The following is a 15,828-nucleotide window of genomic DNA, read 5'->3' on the forward strand; positions in this document are numbered from 1 at the left end:
TGCCCCAACACACCTGAGGGATATAATACAACGTCAGTAACATTGGCTTCCTGTACCAGGGGTTCTCAAGCGGACCAACATCATCTCTGCCTTTCCCACCAAGTTAAGAATCACTGATTTAAACTGTTCCCATATCAAAGTGTACATAAGCCTTCAGCATACCATATAGAATTTGAAGTACACAGATCACAGAAAAATTAAGTAAGCAAAACCTTTAAAAATCATTCTAACCTGCACACATTTGTGTTAAATTCACACACAAAACCATAAGAAATATCTATAAGAGTGTTCTGTTTTATCCTTAACTATCTCCAGGAAATAAATGTAATGTTGAAAACTGACAGTCCTTTCTGTAACCTGGCTAATTTTACAGACTGATCACCTGCCCACTCTTCTAATCTGCTAATATTAGCAATGTAATTCTGATACTGAGCTAAAGCAACTGTAAATTCAAATTAATAGGTACTGAACACCTACTGTATGTCAAGCACCATGATAGGTGCAAGACTATGAAAATATAGAAAGATGTAGGTATTAATAGTGGCTCTCTCAAGAGCCAATAGTGGCTCTTCAGGCAGCATCAAATACAGTAGGAAAGTATTTACATTAAATGAAGTCAAAATGCTCCTGAGCAGAAAGCATTTCATGAACACTCAAACTTGCAAAACGGTGTAAAATTAACAAAGCTTCACAATGATGTTTCTGGGTAAGAAAATTTTTTAACAGAAATTTTACCCACTTTTCATTTATCCAGTGATAAAAAAATATAGATAATAAAAATATATGGATTTTAACAATCTTCAGAATAAAAAGTTAGCATTTAAATATACATTTTGAAGAAGGACACAAAGGAATCTAGAGACTAGAAATTCTCACCCTAGTCTGTTACCAACCATTTATGACCTTAGCTGGCCCTGAAGACCTGGCTTACTTGCTTTGTTAACTGTATGGGTTACCAACTCTTAACCCCCGGTTTCCTAGTCTATTAACATTACCCTCATAGGGTTGCTATAAAGATTAAATGAGAATATCCGCATAAAGTTCTTTGACACATAGTCTTAAAACCAGAGACATTCATTTGTACGAAAACTACTGATCTGAAATCATATCATAAATGACCTTGTCAGTATTAGAAAAACTGTTCCAGACACAAATTTTCCATGAAGGCTTCAATGTTACAAGAACTAACTCCTATCTTAAGATAGTGTCTGCATGCTAATTTTTAACATAATAACTATTATCTAGTCCACTTTCTGAGTGTTTTAAAGTGCCTTACTTATATGCATTTTGGAATTTTTTCTTTCTTCTTTTTTCTGGCCGTGGCACACAGCTTGCAAGATCTTAGTTCCCCAGCCAGAGACTGAACCTGGGCCATGGCAATTCCCTGGAATTTTTTCTGACAGTAGGAGTCACCTCAACTATGTAGCTAAAAAACAGTTCCCTGTACCTGTTACAGAGCAGATGCCCAGCAAAATAAGCACTAAAGTAACAGCTGTTATCATCTGTGGATCTCAGGTTCCTCATCTGTTTAACCAAAGGGTCCCTTCCAGTTTAAACCCAGGGTCCCTTCCAGTTCCCAAATTCCACGTTTACAATATTCTCCCCACCCATATGCATAAGAGGAAATTTGATACAGAAGGGACTCAGGTCTTACTGGACTATGGAATTGCAGAAAATTTTACTGTTTTGGATAAAAGTGGCAGAGAAAAAACTGCATCCAGATAAATCACTCTATCCACCAGCCTTCGCTCCAGCTGAGCTATTATGCAACCTACAACGTTAGCCTCAAATGGAAAAAAAAAAAAAGGATCCATGAAATGCAGGAACCACAGTAATGGTGAAACAGTACTGTCTTTCCAAATTTACTATAATTTAGGTAATTCTTGGAATGTTTCCTTCACAGCTTTCAGAGTCAAATGAAAACAATTTTAAACATCCACTTTGGGCTTCCCTGGTGGCGCAGTGGTTGAGAGTCCGCCTGCCGATGCAGGGGACACGGGTTCATGCCCCGGTCCGGGAAGATCCCACATGCCGCGGAGCGGCTGGGCCCGTGAGCCATGGCCGCTGAGCCTGCGCGTCCGGAGCCTGTGCTCCGCAACGGGAGTAGCCACAGCGGTGAGAGGCCCACGTACCGCAGAAAAACAACAGCAACAACAAAAAAAAATCCACTTTGTTTTACATACTTCAGTCTAATAAACTGCAACAATAGTTACTGAAATGGAGCCAGGCAGTCCTTCAACACTAAAACAATGAGTCCCAGATCATTTCCGAGTTACAGTTTCACAAGCAGAAAATGAGAACAATGCCTCCAGGTGGTTTTGAGAATTAAATTTAAGAAAACAATGTAATGCCCTCAGCATACTTCTTAGCATATAACAGACAATAATATGGTGCATATATGTTTTATAGTTAGTTATTCCTTGCCCAGTAAATTTGATATAACTGAGCTAAAACAGATTTTCTCTCAAAAAAAAGACAAATTCGAATTGTATTTACCTCTATATTATTGTTCATTAACCCACAAGCATCAGCAAAGTCTGGATGTTTTGTGTTGATATAAGCCAATTCAATTGCCACTAAGTTATGGACCTAGAAAAAAATAAAATTAGGCTATATACAAAATATGCCAACCTAATTTTACTTAAGGAAACATATAAACTTATTAAACAGATAATTCTAAAAGACAGTACAGGAAACTGATGCCTAAATAAATACTTGATAATTATACTCCAACTGACAGAGTTTATACCAAATAACAATTTGCTCTATCTTTTGAATTATCTATATTTTAGCATCTAAGATTGCATTTCTGACACTGAAGTAGTTAGAAGTATTTGTTAGGGAAAAAAAAGTTATCTACCTGATGCATATCTAACTTCCAAGCAACTTGGCTATTAAAACCTTAGATCATCCACTATTCCATGTCAAAAGTTCAGGTTCAACAATAAGAAAACATTTCATAATCAGATGTAAGTTAAAGATTTTAACTTTATTTGGGTAAAGGATACATTTAACGACCTGAGATAATGATTGATTAGCCTTAATTATGAAGCACCTAGTTTAAATATATGTGGTTCAATTGGGACAACTGGGACAATAATCAAAAAGGAAAGTTGAAATTAATTTCTCTAGCGTTGTAGAGAGATTAAACTCCTTCATTTGCACTGTCCTTACAAATCTTAGGTAACAGAACAGCACTAAAAGATCAAGAACCAGTGAAAATTATTTATTTAAATGAAATTCCAATGATTCTGATATCAGTAGGTAGAGTCTGAGATCAGGCTAACCATGTTCTTACTCATTTCAATCTGGTGGTTATGCTTGCTAGGGAAACAACTAAGCAGCAGCACTTACATTCTATACTTCCAAGGATGGTTTTGTACTCTTTAAGTAAATGTCCATTGGGGCTCACCATCCGGAGCCAAAGACCCAAATGCACTTTTAGAGACCAGAAAGGAAAAAAAGAAACCAGCCAACAATTAGAGGCATACGGACAATTTCAAATGCTTATTCCATATTTCTGCCAATTTCAGGATTTTTATTTTTAAGGATAGCAACCATGATATTATGGTATTAGGTCATCAAACAAGGAAACTGTACAAATGGCCAAATTACCCTGATGTACATCAGAGTTAAAAAAAAAAGAGCTTGCTATATGAAGGCTCAGTTTACTGAGGCTAAAGATAAAACTAACTTTCCATTAAATCAGTGCTGCTATATAATAAAGCAAAACTACTCACAATCCTCAACAATAACTCCATTTTCAGGAAAATCTGTGGCTGCAGGCTAACAATGATTAAAATATGGAGAAAAATGCATTTTATACCAGAATTACTGAAGTTTCCTTTGAAATAAGACAAACTTGCTTCTTTTTCTTTTCAATACACTGGGAATCATTATGCCTAAATTCATAAAGCTGTACAAAATAACTTATTAACAGTGATTACAATGATTTATGAAATAATAGCTCACCATTTCATTTGTAACAGGCAACCGTTTACGAAGAAGACAAGTCACTACTTCAACTATGGCATCATGAAGTTTAGGGAACCGCAACAACTCCTACATGTGGTGGAAGAAACAGTCTGTTTTGTTTAAAGGAAAATTAAATAATCTCTGAAGTACTGAATCAGATTTGGACTGAATCAGATTTGGAAGCTACATTTAACTATACTATTTCAAATCACTTTTAGATAAGGGAACTACATTTTAACTTTTAGCCCATCTTCTATATTTCCTCCTTCCCCTTGAAACCACCACCTCATGTCTTTTACTACTTAATCTGAAACCTGTTACATTTCTCAATTACCTGTGTACTGTAATTGCTACAGTGCTGAATGATCCTTTGCATTTCTTCATGAACCAGTTCCACACAACGGAGGCTGGGCTCTTCCAGACGTTTGATTTGCCGTTTGACCAGCAACTCAAATGAAACTTCAGGCACAAACAAAGCAGGACGAGGACCCTAAAAAAATAAAACTATGAGCTCTTATTATAGCCACATATAATTTTGGTTCTTCCTTAAGTTTAAAATAAATCACGTTTTTGGTATTTTTCATAAAAAAGCACTTCGTAATTTCAAGAATGAGAGCAAAATAACAAAGTGTACAATTCATTAAAAAAATAAGAGTTATATGGATTAAAAAATAATCTTTAACCTCATTTCAAAAAATTCTAAAAGTTAAGCATACTCACAGTTGCATTTCTAATGGCAGTCAAAATGTCAATAGTGTTAAGGCCACCTAGTGGGTCAACAGATTCTAAGGTTCGCCCAAAAGTCTCATGGAAAATATAACATATTCTAGCACCACCGCATCTGAAAGGCAATGAAGTATATGACTTCTAGTATTACTAAAAGGGAGGAAGCTACAAGTTAGAAGTCTCACTGTAAGCTTTAAGACTGTCTCAGATGAACAATCACACTTAGACCATTTCCATGTGTTCTCAAATCCATTATGAACCAGTTTCTCTAATTTTTTTAATGGGGAAAGGAGTCATTTCACAAAAGGCATTCACATATGCACATGCACACTGGGTAACTGTTCTTTCAGAAAACATCAGTTATCTAAGAACTACTAAACATTTTTCTCTGCCCTAGTTTTCTTCAACTAGACTATGAGCTCCTTAAAGATAAGAAACAATGTCTTATTTCTATTTATTCACAATCTGGAGATCAGCAAACTTTTTCTGTAAAAGGCCAGATAATAAATACTTTAGACTTTTCACAACTCTGTCACAACTCGCCAATTCTGCCATTGAGCACAAAAGCAACTACAGACAGTATGTAAACAAATAAGCACAGCTATGTTCCAATAAAACTTATGCCCACTAAAATTTGAATTTTATATAATTTTTGCATTACAAAATATTCTTCTTTGAATTTTTTTCAACCACTTAAAAGTGCAAAAGTCATTCTTAGTCAATGGGCTATATATAGTTTGCCTATCCCTGCTTTAAACAAATTAAATCTCTGGGCCTACATACTGGACACCTTGTGTTTCCTATCTTAATGACTAGAAACCCTGGTTATTATCTTTTATTTTTTTCATTCAAGTCTAGTTGAAAATTTACAAATACATTTATATCTCCCCAAATCATCCCATCTTCTCTGTTTTCACCATCACTATTCACTACTTTCTTACAGTGATCTAGGCAGAAGATACCAGCCTAACATTATGCTAAGTGAAATAAGCCAGACACAAACGGACAAATATTGTATGATTCTCCTTATATGAAATATCTAGAACAAGGAAATTCATAGACAGAAAGTAAGTCAGAGGTTACCATGGGCTGGGGGAAGAGGGGAACACAGAGATATTGCTTATTTGGATACAAAGTTTCTGTTGGGGTAATAAAAAATTTTGTAAATAGATACTATTTGATGGTTGTACAATACTGTGAATATACTTAGTGCTACGTATTATACTTTAAAATAGTTAAAATTACCAATAACTGGTCTCTCTGCCTCCAACTTTTCCCTTCTCCAAATAGTTTCCATAATGACCAGAATATCTTTCTAAAATGGGTTACTCCTGTGACCAAAAGTGTTTTGTTTTTTTATAGTAGGAAGTTCTTCAAATTCTGAAGATACTAGACTTTCCACAGTCTTGTTCTTAGACACCTTTCCTGCCTTACCTCCTGTTACATCCCATCATTGTATATGCCATTCTCCAAATTCGCCCTGCGTTAATCTTTTTTGTTCCAAAGCCTAAAATACCCTTCTACTTACTGCCTTCCCATATTCTATTCAGAACCCAACCCAAATGCATTCCTAATTATGGAGCTCTCCCAATCCTTGAAAGAAATGAAAGTGGTCTCTCTTCAATGTTCTAATAAGGTTTGATTAGGTAATTACAAAGATATTGCTTAATTAACTACTTATAAAACTGTCCATATGTTATATGCACTTTTCTGGTTATGTATTATATTTAATAAGAAGTATTTAATTAAAAATTATACTCCTTTTGCCACCTAATCAACCCTTGTGTTACCCTGACCTACCTTACCCACTGAACTCTTTAAAGGTTTATCTTAGTAATCTTTACTTCCCTTAATATGCATACATTTAAAACCATTCAGTAATTAGTTTGTTAAATATTCTACAGTATTAACTCACATAGAAGGCTACCTGGGTCACACGAAAGTACATAGAACTTTATATACATACATACAAACACACAGACATGAAGTATGTGTATAATTGGAGAAATCTGAATAAGCTGTGTGGATTGCACCAATGTCCATTTTCTTGCTTTTTACTGTACTACAGATATGCAAGATGTCAACGCTGGGGGAGATGGGGTGAAAGGTGAATGGGACCTCCCTGTACATTTAGTTGCAACTTCCTATAAGTCTATAATTATTTTTCAAAATTAAAAGATTTTTTTAAAGGTGAGAGTTTAGAGAAATGGATATTCTTTTATATTGCTAGTAGTAAAACAATACAATCGGGGCTTCCCTGGTGGTGCAGTGGTTGAGAGTCCGCCTGCCGATGCAGGGGACACGGGTTCGTGCTCCGGTCTGGGAAGATCCCACATGCCGCGGAGCGGCTAGGCCCATGAGCCATGGCCGCTGGGCCTGCGCGTCCGAAGCCTGTGCTCCGCAACGGGAGAGGCCACAACAGAGAGAGGCCCGCGTACCGCAAAAAAACACAAAAACAAAACAAAACAACAAAAAAAAATACAATCGGGCTTCCCCGCGTAGTGCAGTCGTTAAGAATCCGCCTGCCAATGCAGGGGACACGGGTTCAAGCCCCGGTCCGGGAAGATCCCACATGCTGCGGAGCAACTAAGCCCATGCACCACAACTACTGAGCCTGCACTTTAGAGCTCGTGAGCCACAACTACTGAAGCCCACGCACCTAGAGCCCGTACTCTGCAACAAGAGAAGCCACGGCAATGAGAAGCCCACACACTGCAATGAAGAGAAGCCCCCGCTCGCCATAACTAGAGAAAGCCTGCACGCAGCAATGAAGACCCAACATAGCCAAAAATAAACAAATAAAATCAATAAATTTATTTTAAAAAATACAATCTACTAATAGTATAGCAATAATAAGAGACTTTGAGGATGTCATATACCCTTTCATCTAGTAATTCCACTTCTAGAAATTTAACCTAAGGGTTTACTTGGATACATGGCCCAAAGATAGTCCATCACAACATTGTTTATATTTGTGTATAACTGAAAGCAAACTATCAATAGTAGGGGACTGGTTGAACAAATAAGAGTGTATGTCTAAAAAGTAAAATACTATGTAAATCTTAAGACTGAGAGTACAAATATACAATTACTACTAGTTGTTTGTGACATGTTGATTTAAAGAAATGATTCCATAGCATCTGATTTCTAAAGATGTGTATTACAGGCAGTTATATGTTTTATAGAAGCATAGAAAAATGTCTAGATTAATGCCAAAGTAACAGGGATTATTTCTTAATGATGTAATTAAAAGCAATTTTGTCCTTATGTTTTACTCTTCTTACTTATATGCATTTTTGTATTTTTTCATGAACAATTATATTGTGTGTATTAAAGAAACAACAAACATATTTTAATTATGAAAATTTTATAAATGCTTATCAATTAAAGTCTTGTTTTAAAGAAAGCCCTGAAAATTTTACCGTGCTTTACATAATTTATAAAGCATTTTACATACATATGAGACATTATCATTTCTACAAAATGATATTCCTGTTTTACAGATAATAAATTACAATCAGATAATCTCAGAGTTAAGTCACTGTAACTAAAGATCTTTATCTTTTATCTTTATCTAACCTATCAATCCAGGTAACCAAATCCATAGAGAAATTTCTTACTTACAGCTCTGAAGTTTCAATATATTTCGCAGTTCCTTCAATAGTATTACAATATTCTGTGGCAAATTTGGTAATAAGCTGGAGTAAAGTAGCACTTTTATCATCCACAGGTTCACCATAGCTATTTAGAAGAGACTGATATTGAGCAGCTAGAACATTTATTCTTGTTTTCAACTCTGGCAAGCAATCTCTGATGTGATGCATCAGTAGCCTAACAAAGGTGAGAAAGGAAGAATTTTAAAGTAATTGTGTATTTTGAAGACCCAGGCAGGTCAAATTTTAAAATGCAAATAATAGGGAAACCTGTCAATTTGCCCTGGTAGGAAATAATGCAATCTTAGACTAGAAGGTAAATATGTAGCCTGAAAAAAATGACATGAAGGAAACCATCTTAGTAAATGCTTTTTAAATGTGCCTTCAACCCATCAAATTGTAGCAACTGCTAGAGAATCAAATATAAATTTTAAAAAAATTTTTATATTATTGCAGTTACCTCAAAGAATGTAAGCTACTCAATCCAATTCCACCTACATTATTTTGGTTTCCGACTTATCTTTTACAATGGATACTCAGCATAGTGAAAATCAATCTTGTTAAGATACATATCCATCAGCCTTTAATTTATTTAGGGAATAAGCCAAAAGTAAAAGAAAATAGCTTTTACTTCAGTCATTTATAAATTATTTAGAAAGGCCTTCTAATCCCTCTACCATCAGTGCATACTCAGAATTCAAGGTGTATAGTTTACATTCTTTTTATGAATAGGAACAGAAGACATCCTAAATTAAGAATAGGTTATGTGAAAATTATAAATCTTAATTCAGTTCCTGAAATACAAAATGGAAATGAAGTCATCTGCCATCTAGTTCTATCATCAAAAGTAAAATGACTGTCAAGAATTTCATGATTAAGGTATTTTAAAATTCACTTGAGCATTCCTAGACTACACGATGATTTAATGCCAACCACCTCAATAAAAATAAATATCTACATTATAAGAACCTACTATACAAGAAACAAAAAGTGAAATTTTACAGACAAGGACACTATAAAAATGTAAGGAACTGATAATCAAAGGTCTCAGACACCTATTGGCAACCCAGAAACATCTCATTTTCCAAAAGGTAAAAAATGTTACCTGTTTAAAGTCCTGGCAAGATACTTTGTTCCATTTCTATTGGCCAGAGATGGGTATTTCTTTTGAAGGAAAGCATATTCATCACGGATTGAATCAGTTACACTCTTCTTATTATTAATATCTAGCTGGCTCCTAAGGTTGAAAAATAACAAAACTGTTCAACTAAAGTCAACTGTGGTACTAAGTACTCTGGATAATGAGGATGATGATAATGATGATAATGATGATGGCACGAGGCACTGTCTATAATGCCTGACATGAATTGTTAATTCTCACAATCAGTCTATGCAATAGGTATTATCCCATTTTATAGCAAAGTAACTAAGGCCCAGGGAGATTAAATAACTTACCCAAAGTCACATATTAAGTAGTTCAGCCAAGATTCAAACTGTGTGACTTTTAAGTAAGCAATGCCTGAATAATTTAGGCCTCATTATTACCATTACATTATTACCATTACCATTAACTACAGTCAAAAGCAGTACTCTTAAGTAACAGGGATAAACAGGTGAAAATATATGTGTGTCTTAATCAACTGTATATTTTATCCATGGACAGGCAACTAAATTGAGTAGCCATCTACAAATACAACAAATAGTTTTATACCACCTGCTTGCATGAAAAGAGATAATAGGAATTTTTAAAAAAAAGAGTAGGGGTGAGGGAGAAGGACATGTGATTAGAAGCAGACAACTGTAAAGACATCACTTAGTAACATTTTCATTTTAAAAGGTCTGAGACCAAAGATGTTAGGAGCCATTTAAACCCACATTATATCTAGTTTGTAGATGAACTAGGAGTAGAACCCAGATCTCATGACAATTTCAGTGCTTCCTATTTTATAAAGGCTTTGGACTAAGATCTCCATTTGAATCTGGCTCTGCTTTCACCAGCCATGTGACTTTGGTAAATGTATAACAAGTTTTCTGATTATAAAACAGACCAATATACATATCTCACAGGGACGTTGTAAGGGTTCAAAGAGATACCCTTAAACATTTTTCACAGTAGAGCATCTAAAACTTAAGTAGACACTCAACTGTAGTTAGTTTCCTTTCCACAATTTTTTATTTCACCTACTTATAATTAGGATACGTTTAATAAAATTTCTCCAAGTCACTTCCTGGCAGTTATGTAGAATCACTAATGCTAGGGGTTAAATCGATCTATTAAAATACTACCACCCTAAGAACACTTGACTGGTGTAAACTAAATAATACGTTTTTTTATCCAGTGCCCTCCTCATACATAATGTAATAGACAGGGACTTTTTAAGCCTAGCCATTAAATTTTCTTCCATTTTGTGGCACTGCTTACTTTAGAAACACTTTCTATTTAAAAATATCTACAGGAGGCTTTAGTGAATCTATTCCTTTACAGCAATGAATTCTTTAACAATACCAAGATTATAGTAAAAGGGGAAAAAGTAGGGACACTATCACATTTCAGACTGATTCAAAAAATTCAGATTTGCTTTGAAATGAGAATGCTGCAATTCTTATCCCATTCTTGATTGCTAACCTGTTAACTATTCCAATTATTCCCAGTTTGACTGGTATAACCCTTCCCATCAATACATCCATGGCATCAGTACCCGCATCCATGAGATCAAGTTTAGTGATTACAGCTAGGGTTCTGCGACCTGGTAAATGCAAAAAAGAAAAGAAATGACCCATTAAATTAAGCTATTAAGTATTAATAAAGGAAAATCCTAATCTATAATCCCACCTAACATTACCGTTGACATCATTTTGGTAATGTTTTTCTAACCTTTGCTTACAAATACTTTTTAAAAACTACTTTTAATCATCATGTTTAATTTAAAAAATTTTTCACATATAATTTTTTATTAGCTCTTCGGGCTAACTTTTTTATTAGCATTTAAAAAATTTGTTTAAAATTCACTCATGCCTAGTGAGTGAATTTTTTTTTTTTTTCTTCATTACAATTTATTCTTTCTTTCTGCCCACCCCTCGGCATCTCTTGCCACATAACCAGCCCACCCAACACTGTCTTGGGTTCAGGGCTGCTTCACAGAGGTACACAGTTCCACTGGTTCCAATCACAGGGCATGGGATATGATGCAGACTGTGACTAATTTTCTGTATGACTTTGTTGGCTCTGTATGGTTATATACAGGGAAGCCGAGTTTGTCCAGAGCCTGGGTGTGGACAAACAACATATGGGAGACGAGACCCTGGCCCCGGTACTCAGGCAGGGTGACCCCCAACTGCACTTCTCCTGTCTAGTCCATCAGGGACCAGGACACAGGGGAACCCTCTGGCCCCAGCAGGCAGAAGGTGGGGAAGGCCCGGATACAGTGCTCAATGAATCGCTGGCTCCTCTCATTGCCACTAAAATGCCAGCATTTATTCACCATGGCAGCGTGGACAGGATCCAGGGATGAGAGTTTAAACATCTCTTGGTTAATGGCTTTTTTTCAGTTCTATGAGTTTTGACAAATGCAATGTCACCACTACCTCAAAACAAAACAGTTCCATTGCCCTCCAACCCCCACCAAAATTTCCTTGTACTATCCCATTCCTAGTTTTGTCTCTTCCAGAATGCTATATAAATGGAATCATATATATAGCCTTTTGAGTCTGGCTTCTTTCACTTGGCATAATGCTTGTGAGAGTCATCTATTTTGTTGAACGTATCAATAGTTCATTCCTTTTTATTGCTGAGTAGTATTCCACAGTATGGACACACTATAGTCTAGTTATTCATTCCCCATTTGAGAAACATCTGTGTTGTTCTCAGTTTTAGGAGATTAAGAATAAAGCTACTATAGATATTTGCATACAGGTTCTTTATATGAACATAGGTTTTCATTTAACATCGGTAAATAACCTAGGAGTGGAATTACAGATTTAACTGTTTAAGAAACTGAGAAACTTTTTCCCAAAGTGGCTATACCATTCCCACCAGCAATGTATGAGAGTTCCAGCTGCTCTGCATAATTTCCAATTTTACATATGGCATTTTTCAATTAGAAGCATTTTTGTATTTTGGTCCAAATCTATAAAATCATCCTTTTTAATGATTCCATATTCTATTATTATCTTATCATTCCTACTGTGGGCCATATATTGATTCTTATTTTTTATAAATAATACTGGATTGGATTATTGCCTTATACTATATTACTAGATTAAGATCACTAGATCAAAAGTACGATTATATTTATGGCTCAAGGGTCAGTTTAAAATAGAATTAATGTATATAAAATGCCTAACAGTTTACTTTATATAATAAAAGTAAAATTTAGATAAACATTTTGATATAGTTTATCTTTTAATCTAAAATGAACATTAATTACTCATATAATAAAAGTTTCTTAAAAACTTGAAATAAAAAATTTTAAGAAATGACGCCGTTTATAGGAATTTTAATTAGCAGTCTTAGCATTAACATTTCCTACCAAATTTTTATTTTAAATTTTTATTCAAAGTAGGAAATAAGAAACATGACACTGCCCACAGACCCTCAATACTCAGATGAAAAAAAAATGGCTCCTGTATACAGCAAAGCATACATTTATTAGCAGCAATAATAACTTACAGTCTGGCATCTTATATAAGATGCACACTGCAGCATTAGTCAGGTATCATATACTGACTCACAGCATGAACTATATTTCGAAGAATCCCCTCTGCCTTGAACCTCTGCAGAATGTAGATACCATAATTACCTACTATACTATAATAGTCTACAATGATTATCTACCATGACAGTTATTCTTAGAAATCAGCCATTCAAAAACCTAAATCATTTTATTTATACAAAACAAACTTTTTGCGAAGCCATCTTCTTATTTTAAAATCATTAGGTAATCATTACAAATATGGACATCATGCGAAGTATTTTTGCCTAGCCTGTACAGCAATTTATCCATTTCCACCAAAATTTCTAGTTGATAATATAAGTAAAATAGAAAAGCATTATTTTTAAAATAGCTAGAGATAGTCTTTTTAAAAATAAAAACTCCTCTCGAGGGTAGATTTACCATGTTAACCAAGTATCTCATTAAAAATTAACATCTGTCCTTACCATCTGGATCTACCTCCCTTGAAATTTTAAGTGCCTCTGATGTTGCCATATCCGTATTAGCAGCAGTGACAGCGAGGATAATGGAATTTGGATTACTGATGAACCGAAGAATGAGCTCTCTGATTTGAAGTTCAATATCCTTAGGTTGATCACCTACAGGCACCTGGACCAAAAAGAGATGATCAAGGAACTAGTAATAAAAATCAACTCTGCTTTTTTTTTTCCTCCATTTAATCCAAAGAATATAGGTATTACTCCATTTACAGATAATTAAAATGAAATTATATACTACAGTATATATGAATTTGGTAATATGTAAAAGTCTCAAAATGTAATCTTGCAAATATCAAAAGTCTACCATGTTAAGGATTGGTCAATATTAATTGCCTAGAGACAAATTCATTCATTCACTCAATTAGCAAGTATTTATTGGCAACCTTTATTTCAGGCACTGTTCTGCATACCAGATTATATCACAGTAGTGAATAAGAGAAAGACCAAAATTCCTGCCTTCACTGAGCTTTAGTGATGAGAAGCAGATAATAAACTCATATATACATAGTATCTAGGTGGTGGTAGGGCTATGGAAAAAATAAAGGCGAACAGGAGGCTAAGGAATACTTAGTTATAGCTTATACTTTTAGGGACTTCCCTGGTGGTCCAGTGGCTAAGACTCTGCGCTTCCAATGCAGGAGACCCAGATTTGATCCCTGGTCAGGGAACTAGATCCCACAGGCCGCAACTAGCAGATCCTGCATGCCACAACTAAGACCCGATGCAGCCAAATAAATAAATATTAAAGAAAAAAAAGCTTATACTTTTAAATCATTATTTTAAACGGGATTATGCTTTTAAATTGAGTAATTAGGGGAGACCTCACCCAGATAATGACATTTGAGAGAATGACCACAAACTGAAAGAGATAAGGGAGAGGTACAAGAAGATACCTGGGGGAAGAACATTCCAGTAAAGTGAACAAAATAGCAGAAGGCTGGAGCAGAAGGAGCTAGAAGAGTAATAGAGACAGATCAAGTAGATACTTTAGATCTCTTTAAGAACTTAAGCTTTTACTCTGAGTGAAGTGGGAAGCCACTACAAAGATTCTGAGCCAAGGAATGACACAATCTAATTTTCACTTTAATAATATCACTCTGGCTGCTTAGTTAATAAATTATGAGGAAGACCTCTTAGGAGACTATGGTGGTAATCCAGCTGAGATGATAGTGGCTAGCTCAGGATGGTAGCTATGCGTTTGTAAGACGTGACAGAGTTCCAGATATACAGGCACACCTTGTTTTATTGCACTTTGCAGATATTGCATTTTTTACAAATTGAAGGTTCGTGCCAACCCTGTGAGAAGGAAGTCTATTGGCACTAATTTTTCCAAGAGCATTTGCTCGCTCTGTGTCTCTATATCACATTTTAATAATTCTTGAAATATTTCAAACCCTCCACCAGCAGAAAGATGACATACGACTCACTGAACATTCAGATAATGGTTAGCATTTTTCAGCAATAAAGTATTTTTAATTAAGGTATGTACATCGCTTTTTTACATAGTGCTATTACACGTCTAACAGACCAAAGTACAGTTGACCCTTGAAAAACAGTGTTGGGGCACTGACCCCCTCAGGTAGTCGAAAATATGCTTTTGACTTCCCCAAAATTTAACTACAAATAGCCTCCTGTTGAGTGGAAGCCTTACCAACAACAGGCAATTAACACATATTTTATATGTTATATGTACTATATACTGTATTCTTACAATAAGTAAGCTAAAGAAAATGTTAATAAGAAAATCGTAAGGAAGAGAAAATACATTTACAATACTGTATTTATCGATATTTTATGTCACCCGTTTACAAGATAAATCTTCTGTCAGTACCAACATCAATAGTCTTATATGATAACAAAACACTGTAGATGTTATTACTGACACTAGATATCAAAAATGAAAAGATAACGTAAAAAAGAAATTCATATTTATTTACATATATAACAATTCACACATTGATAACAAAGAAGCAGCAATACGATTGCTTTATGGTAGCCTAGTGTAATCGATATGATTGCTTCACAGTAGCCTAGCCTATACACTAACGAGTGAATCGTTATAAAATTTTTATAGCATACAGTGTTAAAGTCATATTCATAATACAGTATGGAAACCACTTATCTGTGATGACAGGCTGATACACAGTTTCTCCAATTACAAAAGAAAGGCATACTGCATGGTAATATAATTCTTTGAAAGCAAAGTTATAAAACAGTAAGAAAACACATTATTAATTTTACATTAAATATCATTCACCTTAT

The 15,828-nt window shown here is 34.9% G+C and overlaps 1 protein-coding gene across 8 annotated transcripts in view; it reads right to left on the minus strand.

Moving 5' to 3' along the window:
• The window catches only part of DNM1L (dynamin 1 like), a 64,211-nt gene that overhangs the window by 7,557 nt on the left and 40,826 nt on the right, over positions 1 to 15,828 (minus strand). For all 8 annotated transcript variants that reach the window (XM_079936398.1, XM_079936397.1, XM_079936396.1 and 5 more), the window contains 8 exons: positions 13,513 to 13,675; positions 10,981 to 11,101; positions 9,460 to 9,591; positions 8,326 to 8,532; positions 4,696 to 4,816; positions 4,310 to 4,465; positions 3,973 to 4,062; positions 2,497 to 2,589 (listed from right to left, as the gene is read on the minus strand). In XM_079936398.1, the coding sequence (XP_079792524.1) occupies positions 2,497 to 2,589; positions 3,973 to 4,062; positions 4,310 to 4,465; positions 4,696 to 4,816; positions 8,326 to 8,532; positions 9,460 to 9,591; positions 10,981 to 11,101; positions 13,513 to 13,675 (1,083 nt within the window). The remainder of the gene's footprint in view (positions 1 to 2,496; positions 2,590 to 3,972; positions 4,063 to 4,309; positions 4,466 to 4,695; positions 4,817 to 8,325; positions 8,533 to 9,459; positions 9,592 to 10,980; positions 11,102 to 13,512; positions 13,676 to 15,828) is intronic.

This window comes from Stenella coeruleoalba (assembly GCF_951394435.1).
Source record: "Stenella coeruleoalba genome assembly, chromosome: 11".
Classification (NCBI taxonomy): Eukaryota; Metazoa; Chordata; class Mammalia; order Artiodactyla; family Delphinidae; genus Stenella; species Stenella coeruleoalba.